Source organism: Scylla paramamosain, chromosome 5, assembly GCF_035594125.1.
Source record: "Scylla paramamosain isolate STU-SP2022 chromosome 5, ASM3559412v1, whole genome shotgun sequence".
Lineage (NCBI taxonomy): Eukaryota > Metazoa > Arthropoda > Malacostraca > Decapoda > Portunidae > Scylla > Scylla paramamosain.
In genome coordinates, this window is record NC_087155.1 from 27,118,591 (window position 1) to 27,141,161 (window position 22,571).

At 44.3% G+C, this 22,571-nt stretch overlaps 2 protein-coding genes across 10 annotated transcripts in view; both read right to left on the reverse strand.

The window, feature by feature from the left end:
• The window catches only part of LOC135100967 (Ig-like and fibronectin type-III domain-containing protein 1), a gene marked incomplete at its 5' end in the record, with an annotated part of 30,526 nt that extends 18,209 nt beyond the window's left edge, over positions 1-12,317 (reverse strand). Inside the window, 2 exons of the mRNA XM_064004583.1 lie at positions 1,187-1,300; positions 12,057-12,317. Coding sequence (XP_063860653.1) covers positions 1,187-1,300; positions 12,057-12,317 — 375 coding nt within the window. The remainder of the gene's footprint in view (positions 1-1,186; positions 1,301-12,056) is intronic.
• The window catches only part of LOC135100760 (Ig-like and fibronectin type-III domain-containing protein 2), a 393,660-nt gene continuing 383,262 nt past the window's right edge, over positions 12,174-22,571 (reverse strand). For all 9 annotated transcript variants that reach the window (XM_064004013.1, XM_064004012.1, XM_064004018.1 and 6 more), the window contains 7 exons: positions 20,373-20,582; positions 19,192-19,679; positions 18,484-18,659; positions 16,555-16,823; positions 16,222-16,432; positions 13,722-13,844; positions 12,174-12,531 (listed from right to left, as the gene is read on the reverse strand). In XM_064004013.1, coding sequence (XP_063860083.1) covers positions 12,403-12,531; positions 13,722-13,844; positions 16,222-16,432; positions 16,555-16,823; positions 18,484-18,659; positions 19,192-19,679; positions 20,373-20,582 — 1,606 coding nt within the window. In that variant the 3' untranslated portion in view covers positions 12,174-12,402. The remainder of the gene's footprint in view (positions 12,532-13,721; positions 13,845-16,221; positions 16,433-16,554; positions 16,824-18,483; positions 18,660-19,191; positions 19,680-20,372; positions 20,583-22,571) is intronic.

The window sequence follows — 22,571 nt, forward strand, 5'->3', positions numbered from 1 at the left end:
GAAACATTCACACCAGATTGGAAAACGTGAAAAAAAAAAAAATGCAACGGAAAGAAGTAAAAGGAAATATTTTTAAACATATGAAAATACTAAACAAAAAAAGTGGCCATCATTTTAAGGATAATATTCAGTCAACTAATAACAAAACACACAAGAACAAAAAAAAAAAAAGTAGGAAACCGTAAGTGAGAGAGTAAAGGAAGGAAGTAAGTCAGTGCAGTCTTAGCCAATAATCACATATTACACACAACACATACAACAACACTCCCTGACTCTGTTTATTTCTGTTTTAGTAAGCAGATTGTCACAAGACCCGAGAACATAAGACTGAAGGGAACTGAAGGGAAGGGAGGTGAGAGATATGGCGAGGTGGACTTGCATGTGGGGAAAGAAAATAAGAAAGAGTAAAATGTGCGCATAAAAAATGTAAAGTATGGGAGAGAGAGAGAGAGAGAGAGAGAGAGAGAGAGAGAGAGAGAGAGAGAGAGAGAGAGAGAGAGAGAGAGAGAGAGAGAGAGAGAGAGAGAGAGAGAGAGAGAGAGAGAGAGAGAGAGCCGGAGTAGGGAGAGGAAAAAAATCAAATTACTGTGGAAATGAAGAAAAATCAAGGAAATGCAGTTAAAGAATTAATGAAAGATAAAAGGAAAGAAAAGCTGGAGGGAAAAGCGAGACTGACTTTATCTCGGGAAGGGGGAAAAAAAAGACGCTACATTGGATTACCTTCTCCCTCAGAAAGAAAAGGAAAAGAATGAGAAAGAGAGAGAAAAAAAGAACGCTCCTGCTGAATGAAAGAAAAAAAAAGAAAAGAAAGAAAGGCTGGAAACGAGAATATCACATTTTTTCTTTATCTTGTCCGTCTGTGTGTGTGTCTGTCTCGAGGAGGAGGAGGAGGAGGAGGAGGAGGAGGAGGAGGAGGAGGAGGAGGAGGAGGAGGAGGAGATAGGAAAACTAGAAAAGCAGAGAGAGAGAGAGAGAGAGAGAGAGAGAGAGAGAGAGAGAGAGAGAGAGAGAGAGAGAGAGAGAGAGAGAGAGAGAGAGAGAGAGAGAGAGAGAGAGACGCCCACACAATAAAGATCCAATTGCATTATCAAAACAAAACCTAAAAAGTAAAAAAAAAAAAAAAAAAATCAACTACGGAACATGTGTGTGTGTGTGTGTGTGTGTGTGTTACAGTGCCATTAATCACCTTGACAACGCGGGTGGAGAGGCCGAAGGCGTTGCGGGCGTGACAGTAGTACGGGTGGGCGTCGTTAGCTGTGACTCTCTTGATCTTGAGCTGCATGCGGAAACTTCCCTCCACCTGCAGAGGAAAATAATAAATAAATAAATAAATAAATAAATAAATAAATAAATAAATAAATAAATAAATATAACATCTACAAACATGAATAAATAGGCAAGGAAATAAATACAAAACATAATTGAACGGACGAATGAGTGCATGAATAAACGAACGAATAAATGAATAATTAAATGCACAAACGAATGAGTAATCAAAGAAGGAAATGAATAAACACAAGTGAATGAATAAATACAAAGTATTAATAATACAGTAAAGGAAGGAGTGAACGAATGAATAAAGGAAAAGATGAATAAATAAATACAATACGGAAAGAAAGAAGGTTGGTAAATAATATTTTAAACTACACCCAGAGAGTGAGAGAGAGAGAGAGAGAGAGAGAGAGAGAGAGAGAGAGAGAGAGAGAGAGAGAGAGAGAGAGAGAGAGAGAGAGAGAGAGGATAATATTAGTGCTTATTCCGTGCTGCAGTTATTGAGAGCAGGACCTTACGCTTCGATTACTTAATATAGAAGTGTTGTAAGTGTTGTGTCTGCCAGCTTAATTCCTTCGTACCTCTGAGTTAAAGCCTCCTACTCATCTATTTATTTATGTGTCTATCTGTCTGTACATCTATTTATCCGCCTTCCTTTATGTTTGTCTGCCTGTCTATCTGTTCTTCTATATTTGTCTTTTTATCTGTCTGTCTTTGGTTACTTTCTTTCTTACTTAGGTTATTTTCTTTGTCTGTCTGGGTACTCATGTAAAGGCTTCGTTGATAATCAGTGTGATAATCTTATGTCACTTACGCACATACACACACACTCGTCACCTATTTATTTCATGGACTTCTATTCAATCTGCTTGAGTTAATCATCAAAGGATACAGACACATCTTCCTCTCCCTGTTGGTTCATCCTTGCATAACATTAGTCGTCGCAAACTGGAATAATGTTACCAAACTCGCGGTTCTCATTACCAAGATCGTGCTGCGCAGTCTTCCACCAGCATCACCATTCCTTTCTTTCTCTTCCAGATGTCCACGTAAATTTTTCAGATACCTATAAATTTTTCATTATAAACTTCGGTGAGGACTGCAAGTTCTGGAAAGTTACCCAGATTTGTTGAAGAATTAAGGAAGTGCCAATCTTAGGTAAGGACACGGCTGAGTATTGTCAACAGCGGCTCTCTCTCTCTCTCTCTCTCTCTCTCTCTCTCTCTCTCTCTCTCTCTCTCTCTCTCTCTCTCTCTCTCTCTCTCTCTCTCTCTCTCTCTCTCTCTCTCTCTCTCTCTCCGTGGGCCTAGGTTACTTTCTTTGTAGCCCTAGCTCGGGTCATCTCTTGAGCTTCGCCGTGGCCTATGTATCTCAATGTAACTCCCTCTCAATGTATCTCAATGTAACTCCCTCTCACCAAAAAACATCTCTAAACTAATCATAACTTAACAGCCTCCAATCTTGACCAAACTGCATTTCATAAGTAAGCAAATCATCCGGTGACATTAGATTCCGTTCAGAAATACCCGTCATCAGCGCAGCATTTGAAGAGAGAAGAACCGGTCTGCGAGAGCCTTCCAATTCACCGCGCAGGGAACCAACACGCGTATCTAATACCTGCAAGCAGTGGACAGATACGGTCTAATGTTAATCCAATGTTGAGTTCCCGTGAAAACGCTCCAGATATAGACGTGCAGCGCCCCCTCCGACTCTCCCTGACTCTCCTCTGAATTTCCAGTATTTCCAGCCTCCATTTCGCTGCGATCTTCCACGTGTATAATTTCGCGCCATGCAAGAATCAACCTCTCACCTTTGACTAGATATGTGGATGTGGCTTTCCCTAAAAAATAGCCTTTGGAAATGACTTTGTTTTTGTGTTTTGTATGATTCACAAATACAGACATGCACGGACGACGGACGCACACGCAAATGTAGTCATCATGTCTTCGTTGTTTCTTTGCGTGTGAGTAGCTTAGTTTTTCTCGCTTCCCCCTTTTTTTTTTTTTTTTTGCACAACTTGGTATTCAGTTTGCACGCGGTAATGAGCCAAGGAAGTCTCTCTCTCTCTCTCTCTCTCTCTCTCTCTCTCTCTCTCTCTCTCTCTCTCTCTCTCTCTCTCTCTCTCTCTCTCTCTCTCTCTCTCTCTCTCTCTCCCCGAATCCGTGTTTTTGTGAAATCTAAGTAAATTGTGCGTTGCTTTCTTTGCGTCATGTAACAAAAATTCACACTTTTTTGTCTGTTTGTCAGACTCTCAGCAAGAACACGTGTCCCTCAAGGAAAGAAAAAAAAGCAAAAAAAAAGAAAAACAGGAGGAAAAGCGACAGAAAAAAGCTGTTGGGAGATTTCAGCTGGGCTTTTTGTACTACTTTTTCTTTCCCTCTCTCCAAGTCTCTCTTGTTCTCCTCCTCTATATCCTTCACCCTATTCTCTCTTTTTTTTTTTTCTCCTTCTCGTTCTCGTCCTCCTTTTCTCCTTCTCCTCCTCCTTCTCCTCCTCTATATCCTTCACTTCCATCTTATCCTTTTCCTCATTACCGCCCTCCGTTTTTTACCTCCTCTTCCTCCTACTCTCCTCCTCATCTCTTTTCTAGTATTCTCCTCCTCTTCTCCTCCTTTGCCTCCTCTGTCATTTTCTTCTTCTACCTCTCCTTTCTCCTTCTCCTCCTCCATCTTCCCCCTCCTGCAGCAGCACTGCGCCACGCCACGGGAACCACAGTCAAACAGTATCTTTCAGAGCAGCATTAAATAATTATAAAAAAAAAAAAAAAATGAGCTAATTCTTTCCTGGCTATTCAGCGACTCTCTCTCTCTCTCTCTCTCTCTCTCTCTCTCTCTCTCTCTCTCTCTCTCGCGGCTTGGACAAGGGCAGCGGCGAGGGAGAAGAAGGATTTTCCATTTTCTGATTGCATCGGGGAACTCACTAAAAATTTCTTGCCACTGTTGTCCCTCTCTCTATAGCACACGTTCCCGCTCCCCGCCCCGCTCCCCGCCCCGCTGCCTTTCGTCCAGCGCTAAAAGACCTCGTAATTTTGGCATCTTTTCTAAAAGGGAGAGGCGCCTCGCATACGCTTATTTACAGTGCTCGTTGTTGCCTGTACTTTATGGTCAGTCTCATGTTTCAAAAGTCAGGATACGGTAATTTTTCTTTATTCTTCCAGGTTTTTCTTTTCCTTCTTTTTCACTTTTTTTTTTTTTTGTCTCCGTAGAGCTTTTGAGGAAATGGCTTTTAAATTACGAGAGAATGTTGTTGTTGTTGTTTTTGGTGGTGGTGGTGGCGGTGGTTTGTCCTCTTTGTGGTGAATTTATATTTATAATTTGGTGGCTTTCGATAATGGTGTCTTTGTGGCCTGTGTGTGTGTGTGTGTATGTGTGTGTGTGTGTGTCTGTCTGTCTGTCTGTGTCTGTCTCCTTGTGTGTGTGTGTGTGTGTGTGTGTGTGTGTGCACCTGTTTGTCTCAGTCTGTGTGTGTGTGTGCACCTCTCTCTCTCTCTCTCTCTCTCTCTCTCTCTCTCTCTCTGAAGTAGTTTTATCACATGCTTTATTTACTTCGTGGTAGTTATAAGTTGATGCCGTCAGATATTGCGGTCTTTGCTCCCACTCTCTCTCTCTCTCTCTCTCTCTCTCTCTCTCTAGCTCGCATGTCTTTCTCTTTTACCTCGCACACAATGACGCTACACTTGACATATTTTACTTGGTCTCGAGGCACCACTAGAAGCACGCTGCGCAAAAATGCATATTCTCCTTTGCTTCATATGAAAGAGAGAGAGAGAGAGAGAGAGAGAGAGAGAGAGAGAGAGAGAGAGAGAGAGAGAGAGAGAGAGAGAGAGAGAGAGAGAGAGGGTGAGGGAGAAAAAAATGTTGTGGCCACAGAAAACGAAATAATGTCCGGCGGAAAAAAAGAATAATAGAGAAAAACGTGCTCTATGAATTCAATGACAACGCACCGTATAATTCTTTTTCTCGCTTCTTTTCACAATTACAACAAAAGAATGAATGGAAAAAAAAAGATGGAAAGAAAAAAAAGGAGAAAATGAAAACCCCACGCACACACGCACTAATTCATATTTTAAAGATGATGATATAAAGTTAAAAAAGGGAGAGATAGCTAGATAGAAAGAGAGAAAACGAAAAGCACAGGAGGGAAACTTTTATGCATTCGAGTCACGGAGAGAAAAGGAAAATGCGAACGAACTCCGCACTCTCTATTCCCTTTTTCTTTTTTCCCCCTTTTTTCCCCGACCCTTGTGCCTATCCCCCCCTCCCCAGAGTACGTTAGGGTGCTTATTTTTGCCTGACGACGTCCTGGGCGGGGTTACGGCGCTGGGTCGCGGCACGGCTGACCACCATCACCCCTCGTGTGACCTCTGCCCTCCTCGCCACCCTCTGTTTGCTGTCCGCTGATGGTGTGGACACAGGAGATTCCCCCGCCCCCTCCTCACTCCTCCCTGACCCCCCTGATCCCGACCCTTTCTCCTCCTGTCCTCCTCTTCTACCTCTCTACCGACGCCCGCCTCAATCAATATCAACCAACACTTGGGCGGCAAAAATGTGTGTGTGTGTGTGTGTGTGTGTGTGTTATTTTCTTCTCATGAATATGTCCACATGACGTATTCTCTCTTGAGTCATGTGGACACACACACACACACACACACACACACACACACACACACACACACACACACACACACACACACACACACACACAGTTATGTAAGCATGCATTTTTTACCGGGCGCTGCAAACACGCTCCAAGCAGAGACAGAACAACAAAAGTGCCAATCTAATTAAAGAAACACGAGTCACACAAAAGAAAGTGACACAGAAATGTTTAAGATGTAATTTCCTTTTGTTTCCTCCTCCCTGGCTTAGTCTTATAAATTTCCTGATAATTTTCTTTTCCTTCCCAAGTGTTGCCTTTTGTTCCTTTGTTCCTCTTCCTCCCTGGCAATGTATATTTTACCCTCCACGATGTAGTACAAAGGCTGTGGTTTACTTCTTTTTTGTTTCAGGAAAACCTTCACTCCTCGCACAGCTTGTTTGTTTTCTCTCTCGCAGGTCCAAGTGACCGTTTTCTCCCTTTGGATGTTTTCTTTTTCCTTGTGTTCTCTAGTTGTAGTCTCCCTTTATGGTGTAGTTTTCTCGCTTAAGTGTTCAGTGTCCTCCTTAAGTTGCAGTTTTCTCCCTTGAATTTCACTGTCTCCCTCTAGTTTTCCTTTTCTCTTTTAAGTTTTCAATTACCCCTTCAAGTTTAAATTTTCCATTGTTAAGTTTTCATTTTCATTCTTTAGTTATAATTTTCCTCGTTAAGTTTTCACTTTCTCCCTTAGATGTTCATTGTCTCCGTTAGGTTTTCATTTTTCTCCCTTAAGTCTCATTTACCCCCCTAAGTTTACTTTCCTCTCTTTTTCTCTCAAATTTTACTTTTCTCCTTTAAAATTTCATTGGCTCCCTTACGTTTTCACTTGCTCTCTAAGTTGTCGTTTTCTCCCTCAATTTGTTGTTTTCTTCTTTGTGTGTTCTGCTCGTATTTGTTATGTCCTTTAAGTTGTCATTTCCTCCTTTTAGTTAGCGTGTTCTTCCTTGGGTTCTCAAGTTCTCAATCTTTCCCTTCCTTCTTAAGTGCTTTTCTCCCTTATGGTATCATTTTTCCTTTCCGTCCTCAAGTCATAATTTTCTCCCATAAGATATCAAGTTGCTGTTTCCTTCCTCCGCGCCCTCAAGTCGTCGTCCCCCTCTGCGCGGCCTCAGCAAGGTGTCATTGAGGTAACAATTGCCTCCATCTCCCTGTGTTTACCTCCCTAAGGCGCCACATGACTTCCTTGCTGCGGCGTCATTATATCAGCTAGTCAATCAATTACTTTTTTCTGTACACCACTTTCTTCTTTTCTTCTCTTCTTTTCAGGATATTTAATCAATTATCTATCCATTCATATAGGTTGTGATTGGTCAACTGATTAATGCAAACTTTTTTCTTTTATCTTTACTTCAATCCGTGTTATTTCCCACTGCTAGTCTTTATTTTACAGATGCACGGTTTGTTTTCCGTCTAAGGTTTGAACGTATGTAATTTTTTATTTTTATTTATTTATTTTTTTTAATGTTTAGCTTTATCTACACGTGCTTGTTTCCACGTCATACCCTTCTCTCTTCTACATTTGTTTTACCAGCACTTCCATCTCATCCCTTTGTCTTACACTCATTTCTCTTCAATTTCTTTTCCTTCCTCCACCTGATATTCTTCCGTGTCTTTGTTTCACCTCAAATTCCCTTTCGTTCCTTATGTTTTACCAGACAAAACTTTTATTTTTCACTCGCACACGTATATATAATAATCTCCTGCATTCTTTTATTTCACCTCCTTTTTTCCCCTTCCTTTGTTTCCCGCTTGTTTCCTCACAGAGCCAAACCTCACATGCCATCTTCGCTTTGTCCGTCCTCGTCCTTACTGAAGAAGAAAATTAAAACTGTTTTCTGCGACTTTCCCTTTCCTCCGGTTATGGATCCTCCTCACATTGCAGACTCCTATTACACGATATATGATTTTTCTCATAACCCTCGTAAACTTCTGGTCTGTAATTGCATTGCTGGGGCTTACGATTCCTGGCTCTCCTTCCCCGTGTGGCGCACAAAACTCTCATCTCCTTCACTGCGATATGCAAAATTACGTAAACTAAAAATCATTTGAAATTGGGATATCATTGCAAGTACCTCCAAGAAACAGAAAAAAAAAAAAGTGGCTGTAGGAGAACACGGAAGTGCAATAGAAAGAATTTAGCAGTTTTCAGTCAGTATAATATTAAAAAGAGGCTGTAGAATAAAATGTTTCGCAGTGGTTTGTGATTAGGGTAGGAATTGTTAAGCTTATATCCAAATAATTCTCAAAGGCCACTGAAGTAATTAGTCGGGCTCTCGTTAGTGTCTTTCACAATAGAATCCGTGATAAAATTACCACAAAAAATAGGAGCAAAACATGAGAAAATAGGGGAAGCTGCAAGGAGCCGTCAGGGCTACACGTGGCAGTCCCTGTACTTATAAAACATACCTATCTATTTCCACCAATCAGAGAATAGTAATAATAATACAAAAAAAAAAAGACTCTTGCCTTGCTAACCTCCACTACAGCCTGTCAAAGTGATACTGAATAAATGTCTTCCATACCGATTATGCAGAACTCAGGGATAAAGCGACCACAAGAATCATGAAAACACTCTTGACAACCCACACTGACCTCCACTAGTCAAACCCCACTGTCAAGAAATATTCGGGGAGGGATGCGGGAAGTGTTTGAGAATACCTCCCAGAGTAAGATGCGGCAGAGAGCAGTGGACGGAATGAAAAATGTATGCGTTGCTAGATTTTTTTTCACGTGCTGCGGGACTCTCCAGGCAGCCACCAGGACCCTCGACGCGCAGCAGGGGACCACTTACATCGATGACCGCCTTTGTTCCTGACTGATGGCGTGTGTGGCGTGTTTTTCCCTCGCAGCGCAGTCAGGTTTGAGAACGAAAGATCGAGATGTCACGCTTGCGTTTCTTTCTCTCTCTCTCTCTCTCTCTCTCTCTCTCTCTCTCTCTCTCTCTCTCTCTCTCTCTCTCTCTCTCTCTCTCTCTCTCTCTCTCTCTCTCTCTTGTCCCTATTGTACGAGACTATTAATATCCTGTCCAGACTCTTCTCTTCTCTCCTCTCTCTCCTCTCTCCTCTCTCTCTCTCTCTCTCTCTCTCTCTCTCTCTCTCTCTCTCTCTCTCTCTCTCTCTCTCTCTCTCTCGTCTCTCACAAACAGGGGTTGATTAATGAAGAACAATACAAGATGTTTTCAGGATTCAGGAAACTTAAGATGGTTCATTCTATACACGGTGGAAACTGGCACAGGAGAAGGATGGTGAGAGAGAGAGAGAGAGAGAGAGAGAGAGAGAGAGAGAGAGAGAGAGAGAGATGAGAGAGAGAGAGAGAGAGAGGGGGGAAGTTAAGGAAGGAAGGATGAGAAAGAGGAACGGAAAGGGAAGGAAGGAAGGAAGGAAGGAAGGCGAAAGAAGGGTTAACAAAAAAGGGGTTTAGTAGATGGACGGAAAAGGTTACGGGACAAGGAAGCATGAGAGGATGAGAGAGGAAGGGAGAGGGAGGGAGGGAGAGGGAAGGAGAGGAGTGGGTGAGGGAGGATAGAGTGCGGAGGAGAGATGATACGCTGTCAAGGTAAAAATAATTTGCAATCTTAGCATATTAGAGAGAGAGAGAGAGAGAGAGAGAGAGGAGAGAGAGAGAGAGAGAGAGAGAGAGAGAGAGAGAGAGGAGAGAGAGAGAGAGAGAGAGAGAGAGAGAGAATCTAGAAACAAAGATATTAATTAACGCAGATCAACGGAAAAAAAGACAAAGAATAAAAATAAAAACGAAGTAAAAAAAAAGAAGAAGAAAATCCACATACGTTCGAAAATAGAAAATGCATCACAGACTCTCCATAATTTCATTTGGTTATTTTTGTTAATCCATCGCATCGTTATCTCTCCTTTGTATCCTCCGCTCCGTGAACGACACACGCTGCTGTGAGATTTGACTTCAGAACTGGACTAAAAAAAAAATAATAATAATAAAAAAATATATATAAATAAGTAAACAATAAAAAAATTCTACGCAATGCAAGATTTACACACAAGAACAAGCCACGAGGTCCTTCAAAATGCAGTAATGATATTCAAAAATGAACAAAGAAAAAAAATAAAATACTGTAATAATATTGAAAAAAACATAGAAAACAACAGAAAAAAACCCATAGAAAACAAGCTTCTATATAAATCAGACTCATATCAATGTAAACAGAAAAAAACAAAGAATAAAAAAAAACACACAAAAGTACGATAATTACTAAACCGGATAAAGAAAAACTGGAAAATAAACACAGGGAACTTCATAGAATTGCTCTCACTCGTCCTGACAAATGAACAGCATCGAAACCCAGCGAATAAAGCATCGGGGAGAGTTTTAACGAAGAGGCAGATGAGGACAATAAACAGAAACAATCACTCAGTCCCCCTCCACTCCTCACGTGAACAGATGTGTGTGTGTGTGTGTGTGTGTGTGTGTGTGAGCTGGAGGATGCGAGGGGAAGCAAGTATCTCATTTGCATTCATTTTGTGGCGACAACTAAAGCCAGGCGGGAATTATTTCTTGAAAAAAAAAGGAAGTTATCTTCATTATGAGAGAGAGAGAGAGAGAGAGAGAGAGAGAGAGAGAGAGAGAGAGAGAGAGAGAGAGAGGGAGAGAGAGAGAGAGAGAGAGAGATGAGAGAGAGAGAGAGAGATCGGAAAACCAAACCAGACCATAAGACACTAATCCATTCAAACTCCCCCCAACAAACTACAATACCTAAGTCACCGTCGAAACACACCTCACTAATCCATAAAGAAAACGGGAAGAAAAAAGAAGACACCACAGCTTATAACAGAACCCCTCATCATCCCCCGCCAGGTACAAGGAAGAGTGACTGGGATACTGGGGACTTCATGTACTATTTCAACTAAGTAAGACGCCACCACCACCCCATCCCAGCACCTTCCCCCACAAAGGTAGGCTGTGACAGGTCATTAGTTCACGTAAGGAAGGTGAGACAGGTGCGGCGTGATGAATGTTTACGAGTGTTATTAATGAGGAGGAGGAGGAGGAGGAGGAGGAGGAGGAGGAGGAGGAGGAGGAGGAGGAGGAGGAGGAGGAGAGAGAGTGAGAAGAATTGTTGAGTGTTGTGTAGTGAGGGAGGCGAGGCGAGGGAAGGGGACGGGAAGAGGAAGAGGAAGGGTAGAGGAGGGCAAGAGGTACACAGCCGTTGTAATTCATGGCGAGGATATGATGTGTCGTACAGAGGAGGAGGAGGAGGAGGAGGAGGAGGAGGAGGAGGAGGAGGAGGAGGAGTAGGAGGAAAAGTGTAGTATTGTGGTGCATCCGATGAAGACTTGTTGGAGGGAAAGACGCAGTAAATCAAAAGTATACACCAGCAGGAATATATGACTCGCAGAAAACGGGAGAGAGAGAGAGAGAGAGAGAGAGAGAGAGGAGAGGGAGAGAGAGAGAGAGAGAGAGGAGAGAGAGAGAGAGAGAGGAGAGAGAGAGAGAGAGAGAGAGAGAGAGAGAGAGAGAGAGAGAGAGAGAAATATCCTGCCTTCTTTCTGTGTTTTCTTACTCCTTTTATCGTCTCTCCCTCTTTCAATCTCGTTATCAATTTCAGGGAAGGGAAAGGTGAGTGGGAGGGGACAACAAAGACCCTGAATGCCCTGCCCCAGTGACGCGAGGGGAGGCAGGACAACGTTGCGAGTACGTCCACGGTTATAGAAAACGAGCACTAGGTTGATTACATTTTGCAACTTCCACCAGCCTGCCTCCAGCGTGCTTCTCCGGGATTAGGCTGACTGATCGAGCGGAAGTGAGTGAGTCTGGGAAGTGAGTGAGATAGAAGAGAGGCAGAGAAGGACATGGCAGAGCTGGGAAATTCCTAAAACGAGCAGTGATGTTACGATAGCTGGAATGAGGCGCGTCGTAAATGTCCTGTGTGTAGATAACAGAGATGAGACGCGGCAGTGGCGAAATTATGAGAGTGGGTGACGTGCGGGTCTGGAGGGCAGTGAAGGAGACGAGGAACGGGAGGGATCCATGGCAGCGTGTAGAGGCGTGACACTCTGATGGACGGCCGGTGTCGAGGAATCTCACGAAGAGTTAAAATCAGGAAAAAAAAAAAAAAAAAAAAAAAGTAAAAAAGTTTAAGAAGGAGGGCGCGAGGATAAAGGGCGTGCAGTGTTACGTACTTGATTGGTCTCAGTCTTGATGGCGTGGTTGCCGCCGTGGATGACCGGCACCCTGCCGTCGGGGTCCTGCCACCACACCAAGGACGGCTCGGGCCACGCGTCCACGGCGCACTCTAGTGTGGCCGAAGTGCCCTCCGGGACTGGCACTCTCTCCCGCGCCTTGATGCGGGGCCGACCTGCGAAAAAAAGAGCGGCGGAATTGGATGAAATAATTGTCTTCCAGTATTTCCATGCTAGGTACAAAATTTCATCCACAACAGTCTAACTGATAACAAAGAAAGCATGCCAACTGATAATTCCACGTCGCCGCCACCAGTGCGAAGCGTGAGGCCCAGCCATACAGTACTCACGGGCAGATGGTGATGGTGCGGGAGGCCTGCATGGGTGTGCCGTAGCCGTTGTCAGCATAACAGGAGATCTCCCGCATGTCCCTGGTCACGTTCTGCACCACCGTCACCATGTGGCGCGTCTCGTCCTGCAAAACACTACAGCGTAAGATTCAGGTTCCGGCATCACCTCGTCGCGCCGCCGTCGCCGCCACCAGGCAGGCTCGACGCGAGAGTGTAAGTACTGGGCATCATCATGTATCTTCTCATTATTGCGAAAAAAAATCCATTAACTTGAAACAAAAAATATTAAGCAATTTACTTTCTTGCTCACTATTATAAAAGGTTAATTAGACAGGAGACATCCGATCCTCTTTCCTAGCTTGTCAGCCTCCCTCCCATAACCCTGTCGCTCTGCCAGTCTGTCTGCTTCCGTGCCTCCCTGCACTTCTACCTGTCTCTCTCCCTCACTCAAGCCCTCCCTTCAGCAGCAGGTTCTGGGGCCGCTTTTGAAGGCTGGCCTGTGCCGGATCGACCAGCTCTTTACGTACCACTTAATCCCACTGTGTACCCACTTCCATCCTCACTAAGATAAACACCGCGTGTGAGTGGCGGTTCCTCAGACGAAGCTTCTCCCCTCCTGCCTCTCTTCCCTCCCTCCTGCCCAGATGCTTCTCAGGGCCTCGGCCAGCACGCTTCCTCATCTGTGTGCCTCAATTTCACTGCTGCTCTACTTTGTGTGCCCCCTGAGAGAGAGAGAGAGAGAGAGAGAGAGAGAGAGAGAGAGAGAGAGAGAGAGAGAGAGAGAGAGAGAGAGAGAGAGAGAGAGAGAGAGAGAGAGAGAGAGAGAGAGAGAGAGAGAGAGAGAGAGAGAGAGAGACTAAACGTAATAACGAAGGCCAGCAAGCTAATTACCTACTCTGAGTTTCTCTTTGCAGCTTTCAAAAGAGTCATTTGGTATATAGACACTAAATATGTCCCCACCCTCCCACCACTTCCCACACTCACCCACCCATCCGTCATTCCTTCCTTCCCTTCCGTCGCTCATTCACTGCCTCTCTTCTCACTCGTTAACTCAATCACCTATTTCCTCATTTTCTGTCACTCTTTCACTTTTGTCACTCACTTATTCACTTAAACAATTCATTCCCTCCCTCTCCTTCAGCCACTCATCACTTGCCCCCCCAATCACTCAATAACTCATCTACTCCCTGAGGACCTCCCTCCTAACACACTCACTGAACCATACACTCATGTACTCTCACTCATTCCTCCTCTCCGTCACCACCTTAGTATGTGATGCACCGTCAGAGTGAGATGCGTGTTTCAGTTCCCTTACCTGGTGAATGAGCACTCCGGAAATGTAGAGGGACACGGTGGGAGGAGGGGAGCCCATGGCGATGCAGAGAACTGTCATCTTGCCGCCCTCCACGATCAGGTTGATAGGGTGGACTGTCGGAGCCTGAAACATTGTTACCATAGATTAGGTTGGGTTAGGTTAGGTTAGGTTAATTTAGGTTTAGTAAAGTTTGGTTGGGTTGGGTGATATTAGTTTGGGTTACGTTAGGGTGAAGTGAAGTTAGGTAGGGTTAGGTTATAGATTAGGTTAGGTTATAGATTAGGTTAGGTTAGGTACGTAAGGCTGGATTAGGTTAGTTTAAGTGAGAGTGGTTTGTTAGGTTACGTTACGTTAGGTAGGATGAAGTTTGGTTGGGTTAGGTTAGATTAAAGTGAAGTTGGGTTGGGTTACGTTATAGGTTAGATTAAGTGAATTTATGTTGGGTTACATTAAGTTAAAAGTTAGGTTGGGCTGAGTTAAGTTGCGTGAAGTCACGCCTCCTTTAAAAAGGAGGCGCATCAAGACACTTCCGGAAATAAATAATCAACTGTTCCGGACCCGCATATTCGTCATTCATTCATTATTTATTTATTTATTTTGTTTATTGTTTTTTGTAGCTTTGATCTTCTTAACATATCAATAAGTATGAAAAACGAGGACAAGTGTACGAAAACCGAGAAGACATTTGTGCTTCAGTTTCCCTTCCTTCCTTCCTTCTGATTCACAGCCCGAGAAGTGTTGTCAAGGAGAATGACACAGCGAGTCGTTCATATTACCTGCTTAATATTTTTACAATGTTTAAGTAATTCGTGCTTGTCCTGCAGGATTTGTGGGTTTACGAGTAGGATTGGTGGAGCTGAGAACTGTTTGCATAATGAGAGTGGATGGATGTAATTATTATTATTTCTACACCTAATGAGTGCTGGATTTGTACGTACAGAACGATTAGCTATCACATGAGCGCACCACTATCCTTATGATCATTTGATATAAACGTTACTATCACCGTCATCACCGTCATTATTTGCTCTACTATCGTGGAAAATCGTGTGTTTTCTGTAACGAGCGAATTTTCAATAAACCGACAATAGGATTACTGTTTGACATTAAAATATATTATGATTCATTAAAACAAGCTGTCCGCCCCAAACAGGCTCGTCCCTCTGCTCCTGAAGGCCTCGCCAGGAAATCATAATAATGAAAACGACTATAATAATGGTAAATAATATTAAAAACAATAATAATGATAATGATGATAATAATAATAATAATAATAATAATAATGATAATAATAATAATAATAATAATAATAATAATAATAATAATGATAATAATAATAATAACAACAACAATAACAGCAACAACAAAAATAATAACAAATTGAATGCAGTCGTGACAGGTGTGTGTGTGTGTGTGTGTGTGTTTAGAAAACAATAATTTTCTTACATAATCTTATCTTATCACGGTGTTTCTTTGACTCATCTGTCGGTTATTTTCTCTTTTCCTTCATCCTTCTCGCAATCTGTCCCTCCCTCCCTCCTTCCCTCTCTTCCATCCTCCATGTTCATGTGGTGACGGGCAGCTGTGCAGCTCTAACTTTAATACACACACACACACACACACACACACACACACACACACACACGCCAGTATCAAATATGTTTCTAGAATGTGTGTGTGTGTGTGTGTGTGTGTGTGTGTGTGTGTGTGTGTGTGTGTGTGTGTGTGTGTGTGTGTGTGTGTGTGTGTGTGTGTGTGTTTACGATGTTCAGTTGGTAATTCTGAAATGTAATATTGCTCTGCAGAGGTGTAGTCTTTAATATTCTTGCTGTAGTTATTATCTTTATTATTGATATCAACATTTAAGCTATTCGTGCTATTATTTTATTATTATTATTATTATTATTATTATTATTGTTATTATTATTATTACTATTATTATTATTATTATTATTATTATTATTATTATTATTATTAAAATGACGATTATTACCATTATCACTAGTAATACTTCGACCATCTTCATGCAGCAGTCACGCCGAACTGTCCACAGTGGGGCTGGGAAAGGTTGCAGAATGGCGATACCGTTACGATTACAGAAAAGAAAGAAAAAAAAAAAGAATAGACACACTCACACAGACACAACAAATGGATGAGTGAGGAGAGCGGGAGTGCACGAGGGTCAGTGTCTATGCAACCGCGGCATTGTTTTTGTTTTTTTTTGCCTTACTTAATTTTTAGTTTGGTTACTCCCATTCAATTCCTATTGTGATACATGCAGTGTTTTTGCTACTTGCTTGTGTGTTGCCTCGAGTTTGTCGAAATATTGTGATTCTATTTTTTAATATAATAATTAATTTCACTATCACTTTTATTTAGAGGACGATGGTGGTGATTACCGTCACATCATCACGCCCACACAAGACAGCACTGTCAACGCTTCGCCCTTATGACCATGCCCCCTGAGCTGCCAATGTGATGGCAGTGTGCCGAAACTTACCTCCACAAAGGCCGGGTAGGCGGGGTCGGTCCAGGCCAGCAGCGTCTCCGAGGGGCGGCTCTCCCCTTTGTCGGTGGTGGCGGTGACGTAGATGACATACTGGGTGTTGGGCGTCAGGTTCTCAAGGCGCAGCGCCGTGGCGGCCGTGGTGGTGATGTTGTAGTTGTCGGGGTCGCCGGGGCTGCCCAGGGCGCGGAAGTGAAGTTCATATCTGAGAAGTAGTGAGAATACAGAGCGGTGTCCCCCACGGTGGGTTTTGCATGCTATGTCTTTTGTCGAGCAAATGAGGTAGAAAAAGGAGAGGAAGAGCACAAGAGCAACACGTGTACTCACATGAACCTGTCGGTGGGATGCGCGAACTCCGGCGGCTGCCAGACAACAGTGAGGGTGGTGGCAGTCTTGGCGTCCAGCACCAGGCTGTGAGGCGCCGACGACACTCCAGTCAAGCCGCTGTCGTCTTCATGCTCCTCGGTGACGTTGATGGTGAGGACAGCGGAGGGCAGCGAGGTGCCCTCCTCATTCATGGTGATCACGAAGAAGTTGTACATGTTACCTGTCTTGAGGTTGGGTACAGTGGCCACGGTGTCCGTCAGGTTCATTGTCTGCAAGGGTGAGACGCAGGACGGTAAGGAGCAGAGCGATGAGGCAAAAAGCACTACAGTCAGTTGTTGCGCAGCGTCGTCACGGCTTATCACTGGTTTTGAGGCATTGGAATAAGTCTGATGCCCGTCTAATCCATCCATCTGTGTAACTGAATGCGTCTGGGAACCTGAGTGGAGTGTTATTGGATCCGAGTGACACGTGAGATATTGAGTAAAGCGTCCCACGAAAGGGAGCCACGCAGCAGGACGAGGGCGAGGGCGAGCAGTGGGGAGGGAGACAGAGACAGTGGCGGGCCGGGATGATGCAGCGGGGTGGCGAGGACGCGGGAGGAATGGCGGAGATTTGGGAGTGGGATTTAGGGCTGGCGTGCGAGGGTCGAGAGTGATGGATCTGAGGCAATGCAATGGAGTGACGAGACGCGGCCAAAGCTTCGTCGGTGGTGGCGTGTTTCGGTGAAGCTGTAGATCTGAGGTGAGGGTGACGATGGCGTGGCTTCCTAAGGGGGTGAGGGGGCATGGCTTTGGGGGGGGATTAAGCTGTGGTGTAGCGTGTGGCTTTCATCTCTCATACGTTGCACTTCCTGAAGGAGGATTATGAAATTACGGTTCCGGGCGGCGAGGGGCTTGATGAGCGCGTATCACAGGGCGGTCAAGAGAGGTAGGAGAGGGGAGAGGGATAAGGAGGGATAGAGTGAGAGAGGGGATAAGTGATGGAAATACGAGTACAGATGGAAGGGGAGACAAGGGAGGGCGATATAGAGAGGAGTAGGAGAGTAAGGGATGGAAAGTGATGAGATAGGATAGAAATAAAGGAGGTATTGAAAAAAGGATGGAAGGAATAGGAAGGTATAGGAAGGGAACGCGATGACGAGTGGGTTGAATACGTGGGGGGAGAGAGAGAGAGAGAGAGAGAGAGAGAGAGAGAGAGAGAGAGAGAGAGAGAGAGAGAGAGAGAGAGAGAGAGAGAGAGAGAGAGAGAGAGAGAGAGAGAGAGAGAGAGATAAAAGAAACAAAGGGAAAAAAATAATAAAGGGAATGAATAATAAGAGAATGAGGTGAGACAGGCAGTGAAGGATAAACTGGTGGATGTAAGCTGTTCCCCTTAAGCTGTGACACCCCATATAGTACACAGCACGCAACTGTATTGCCCCTAGTATTACAGATGTGTTATTGCCGCGTGCGTCATAAGGTAGCCGTCCTGAAGGGGCCACATATCTGTTACCCGGTCATGATTTGCGCTCAGACCCTCTTTGGACACCAGGTTTGGGGAGAGGAACTGCACCATTGAGACTCCAGGAACGAACAAGAGGGGCGAGGGTGTAATGCTGTCAGTGCTTGCAGTGACGTGTTGGTAAGGTGGTGCGCAGACCGGAGTGACGTATGATGAAACCATTCCTTTCCTGTATTTTTCCTCTCAGGTAATCTAAAATGTCGGTAATAAAATGCATCACCATGAATCATGCGCAATCTATCGGTGACATGCCGATGACTTCCCAACCAGGGATTAAAACACTAATTACAGGATGAAAAATAATTGCCGCCAGCTATTAAATACAACGTCAGCGGCATAATTAATTTTTAGGGGCTGATTAATTTCTCCCGTGCTGAAATACACGTCCTGATGGGTGAAAACATTTACTGGACAGCCACGCGGACTTACGTTGTTGAGCGAGTAGACGGCCAGAGCGGCGGAGTGTTTGTCCACGCTCTGGTAGTGCAGCTGATACTGGGTGATGTTGGAGCCTTTCTCGGGCGGCTGCCACACCAGCGTCACCTCCCTGTCGGCGACCTTGGTGGCCTTGAGGTCCCTCACGGGGCCTGGCAGGTATCCCACGCCTGTCGGGGACAAACATGCATTACTGCCTCGCCGCCTCTGCAGCTCTCGGTGAATATTGGAAGAGCAATGTTAAGTGTTACTATTTCTTTTCGCAACTCAATCCTGGCGGGCACATCAGAGACAAAAGCAACTTTCCCTGGAGGCAAGTCACGCCCTGCGACACAAAGAGCAAGTCTGCAGGTGAAATGGCCTCGCTGAATGATTCACCGGCACAGTCACAAGGTGCAGCAATGGATCTTTGATGCTATACAAGGGAGACCTCTACATAGAAAGACTATTAGGTACAACGCCTCGCTCCAGTGAGAACAAAGGCTTTGTTTTAAGTAAAGAGCAACCACTGCACCAGCTCTGCCAACCATTCTGGACGATGCACACTTCACCTTTATGTCGATCACAATAGTTTGTAACATAAACCATTTGTGTGAGATCATGAATAACTTAATACTCAGTTCTATAAGACTCAGAACACCATAACAACACTGAGCCTATCAACAGGAGCAGCAAGCCACGACAATCCTTTCACAGCCTTACCTTCCTCCAAGCACATCATGATGTTGCCGATGTAGGGCATGCACACGGCCGGCGTTGCCTGACTGGAGAATGTTCCCGCACAGAGACTCATGCAGGATTCAGGGACGCCCCGCCGCTGGCAGCACGGCTGGTGGTTGCGGCCTCCTACGGCACAGCGCAGGATGTTGGGCAGCTCGCCGGAGCAGGTGGTGGCCAGCATACGCACGTGGGACATACGGGCGTTGTAGTCACACAGAGGCATGCACCCCGGGCTGATCTGCACGCTGACGCAGCAGTGAGTCACGTTGTAAGACGTCTCCTCCAGCTTTCTCTCGTGCACTATTGACGGCGTGCGAAACAGGACGCGCGCTGACGGGTCTCCGGTGCCGTGTTTGTTCACCGCCTGCACGTAGATCTCGTACTCGGTGTCTTCACAAAGCTTCTCCAGCACGAAGGGCGAAGACTGCGTGTACACACCGTGGTACGACACCTCCAAGTTGTTGATGAACCTGTGGACGCCACGCGGTCCCATTAGGCACACGCCCCATGTTGGAATGGGACAATTATGTGCTGCAAAATATGTAAGACCTACGCTGTTCTTCCTCTCAGCGTTTGTAATATTCGCTCATCAAAGTGTTTAGTAAAGAATACTAATTCTCAAAATTTTCGATGAGACTATTTTTTTCATAACTTGAAATGAGTAAGAATGTTAAAAACTATAAACAAACGAATGAACGAATAAGTAAATAAGCAGGTATGTAAATAAATAAATAAATAAATAAATAAATAAATAAATAAATAAATATATATATATATATATATATATATATATATATATATATATATATATATATATATATATATATATATATATATATATATATATATATATATATATATATATATAAGTTAATACTGCGTATCTCATCTGCTCCTCTACTTCGCGACAAAACTTCCATGGCTGTACCAAACTACAAAATTCTCAGACCTGCGAGAAAAGTCTCCTTGAAAAGTTTTTTGCTGGTAACGTTGGTGGAAAAACTCCGCAACGCATCAGAGAAAACTCAAAGACGACCCGCGACTTCCCAGGAAACTAAAAGGAAAAGCTGACGGAGTGAGTGCAGGTGAGTGCAGAAAAGGAACTCGTGAAAAGACTTACCCTGACAAACAGAAAGCAAAGAGCCAGCGAGGCTGCCACTTACCACTTGCTCTCGCACTCGCGGCTGGGTTGGATTGGTCTGAAGTAGGCGTGGTAGGTGGTGACTGAGTTCCCAAGCATCTCGGGCGGCGACCAGTGAAGAAGGACAAAGTTAGCGTGGACGTTGCTGACGCCGACGTCTCGCGGTGGCCCCGGTAGCACGTTGTAGCCCTTCATGAGGCAGCTGCGGTACTCGTTGAAGTAATCCACGCACCTGCACCAACAGAAAGCACGAGCGTCAGAGCCTGGACAAGGACTACCTGCTCGAGTTGAACCCTAACTCTTTCACTGCCGGCTGTCCTTTGCCGACATTCAGAGCAAAGTAAAATGATGATGATGATGATGATGATGATGATGATGATGATGATACTACTACTACTACTGCTACTACTACTACTACTACTACTACTACTACTACTACTACTAATGATAATGATAATAATAATAAATATAAAAATAAAGTAAAATAAAATAAAATAAAATACTGTTCCCATGGACACACAACAAGGGGAGAGGCTCATTATGTGTTTTCTAGGTAATACAATCACTTAAGAGACAGTAGCATGAAAAGGTCTAAAAAAAGAAAAAAAAAAACTCCAAGGAGATTATGACGAAAACGTTTAATAGCGTAATAATTAAAATACTCGGAAAGGGGAGAAGTGACGTGGCCGCAGAGAAGACAGAACAACCTTTGCTTCCTTCGTCAGGTGAGCAATTTAAAGGGGAGAGTTGCCGTGGGAAAGGTGAGGGATGAGGGCGTGCAAACCTTTCAAACAGTTGCAGACATGCGTGGAAACTCACTGATAACATACACCACGCAGCGTATTGGTCTTACATAACAGATTGAATTTATTGGTGTATTGTTCGACGAGAATGACGCTTTGTTGTGACTGAAAATGATAGCCTCGATTGCTCCATAACCTTTACTTACACAGAACGAAATCACAGAACAGTTAATTAAAACGATTCCTCTGTAGTATTAGAGAGAGAGAGAGAGAGAGAGAGAGAGAGAGAGAGAGAGAGAGAGAGAGAGAGAGAGAGAGAGAGAGAGAGAGAGAGAGAGAGAGAGAGAGAGAGAGAGAGAGAGAGAGAGAGAGAGAGAGAGAGAGAGAGAGAGAGAGAGAGAGAGAGAGAGAGAGAACCATGCATACTACATTTATTTGATGTTTCTCTCTTGTTATCGGAGCACAAACAGTGTGATTACTATTTGCCAACGCTAACCTAAGCCTCCTATTAACAGCACAGCTCATTTTTCCATAGACCATTATTCAAAAACGCCTTGCTCTCTTACCACCACTACTATTTTCAAAGGCCACAGAGATGATTACCCGGGTTCTCAAGATTGTTTCTGATGTAAATAAGGTAGAAATAATGCTAATCTGTCACTAAAACCATAACAAAAACTTTTAAAAACTTGCTTCAACTAGAGGTGAGCCACAAAAATGTTTCAGTATATGGTTCATTAATGCATAGGGGCTGGAGTCGTTCTGCAACACGAGAACGTTCCTGCAATGCTTGATGTACACAGTTTTTAAGGACAGCATTTGGCGGGGCTGTGTATAATAATTTTTCCTCCGATCATAGGTAGCCTCGGAGGAGCCACGCCTCCCTCATCCCCCAGACGTGACTCCCTGCGGCTCTGGTCCCGTTATTACATCAATTTCCATCCGATTATAGAGTTGAAAGTCACTATTTTGCGTATTCCCCAAAAGCACCAAAACACACACACACACACACACACACACACACACACACACACACACCTACTCTTTCCCCACGCACAGTCAATAAATTCACACTCATCTTCTCCACTTCATCTTCATCGGCTTCTCCTAAACTTAGATTGGCTCAACTTAATGTTTTCCGGCATCCATCTCCAAACCTTTATCCTTGCGCCCGCCCACCCACGCCCACCGCCCCTGCCGCTGCTGCCAAGGCGGAGTTGCAACCAAGAAGTCGTCAGAATCGTGGGGCGCCGTGATGTGAAGGGACGGGAGGGCGGAGGAAGGGAATGGAGAGATGGACTGAGAAGAAGTACAGAAAAGGATTGGAGAGGATTGACGGTGGGATCTCTCTCTCTCTCTCTCTCTCTCTCTCTCTCTCTCTCTCTCTCTCTCTCTCTCTCTCTCTCTTTCTCTGGACATACCACTCCTAAAACTACTACTACCACCATCACCACCACTCGTAAACACATTCCCGGCTC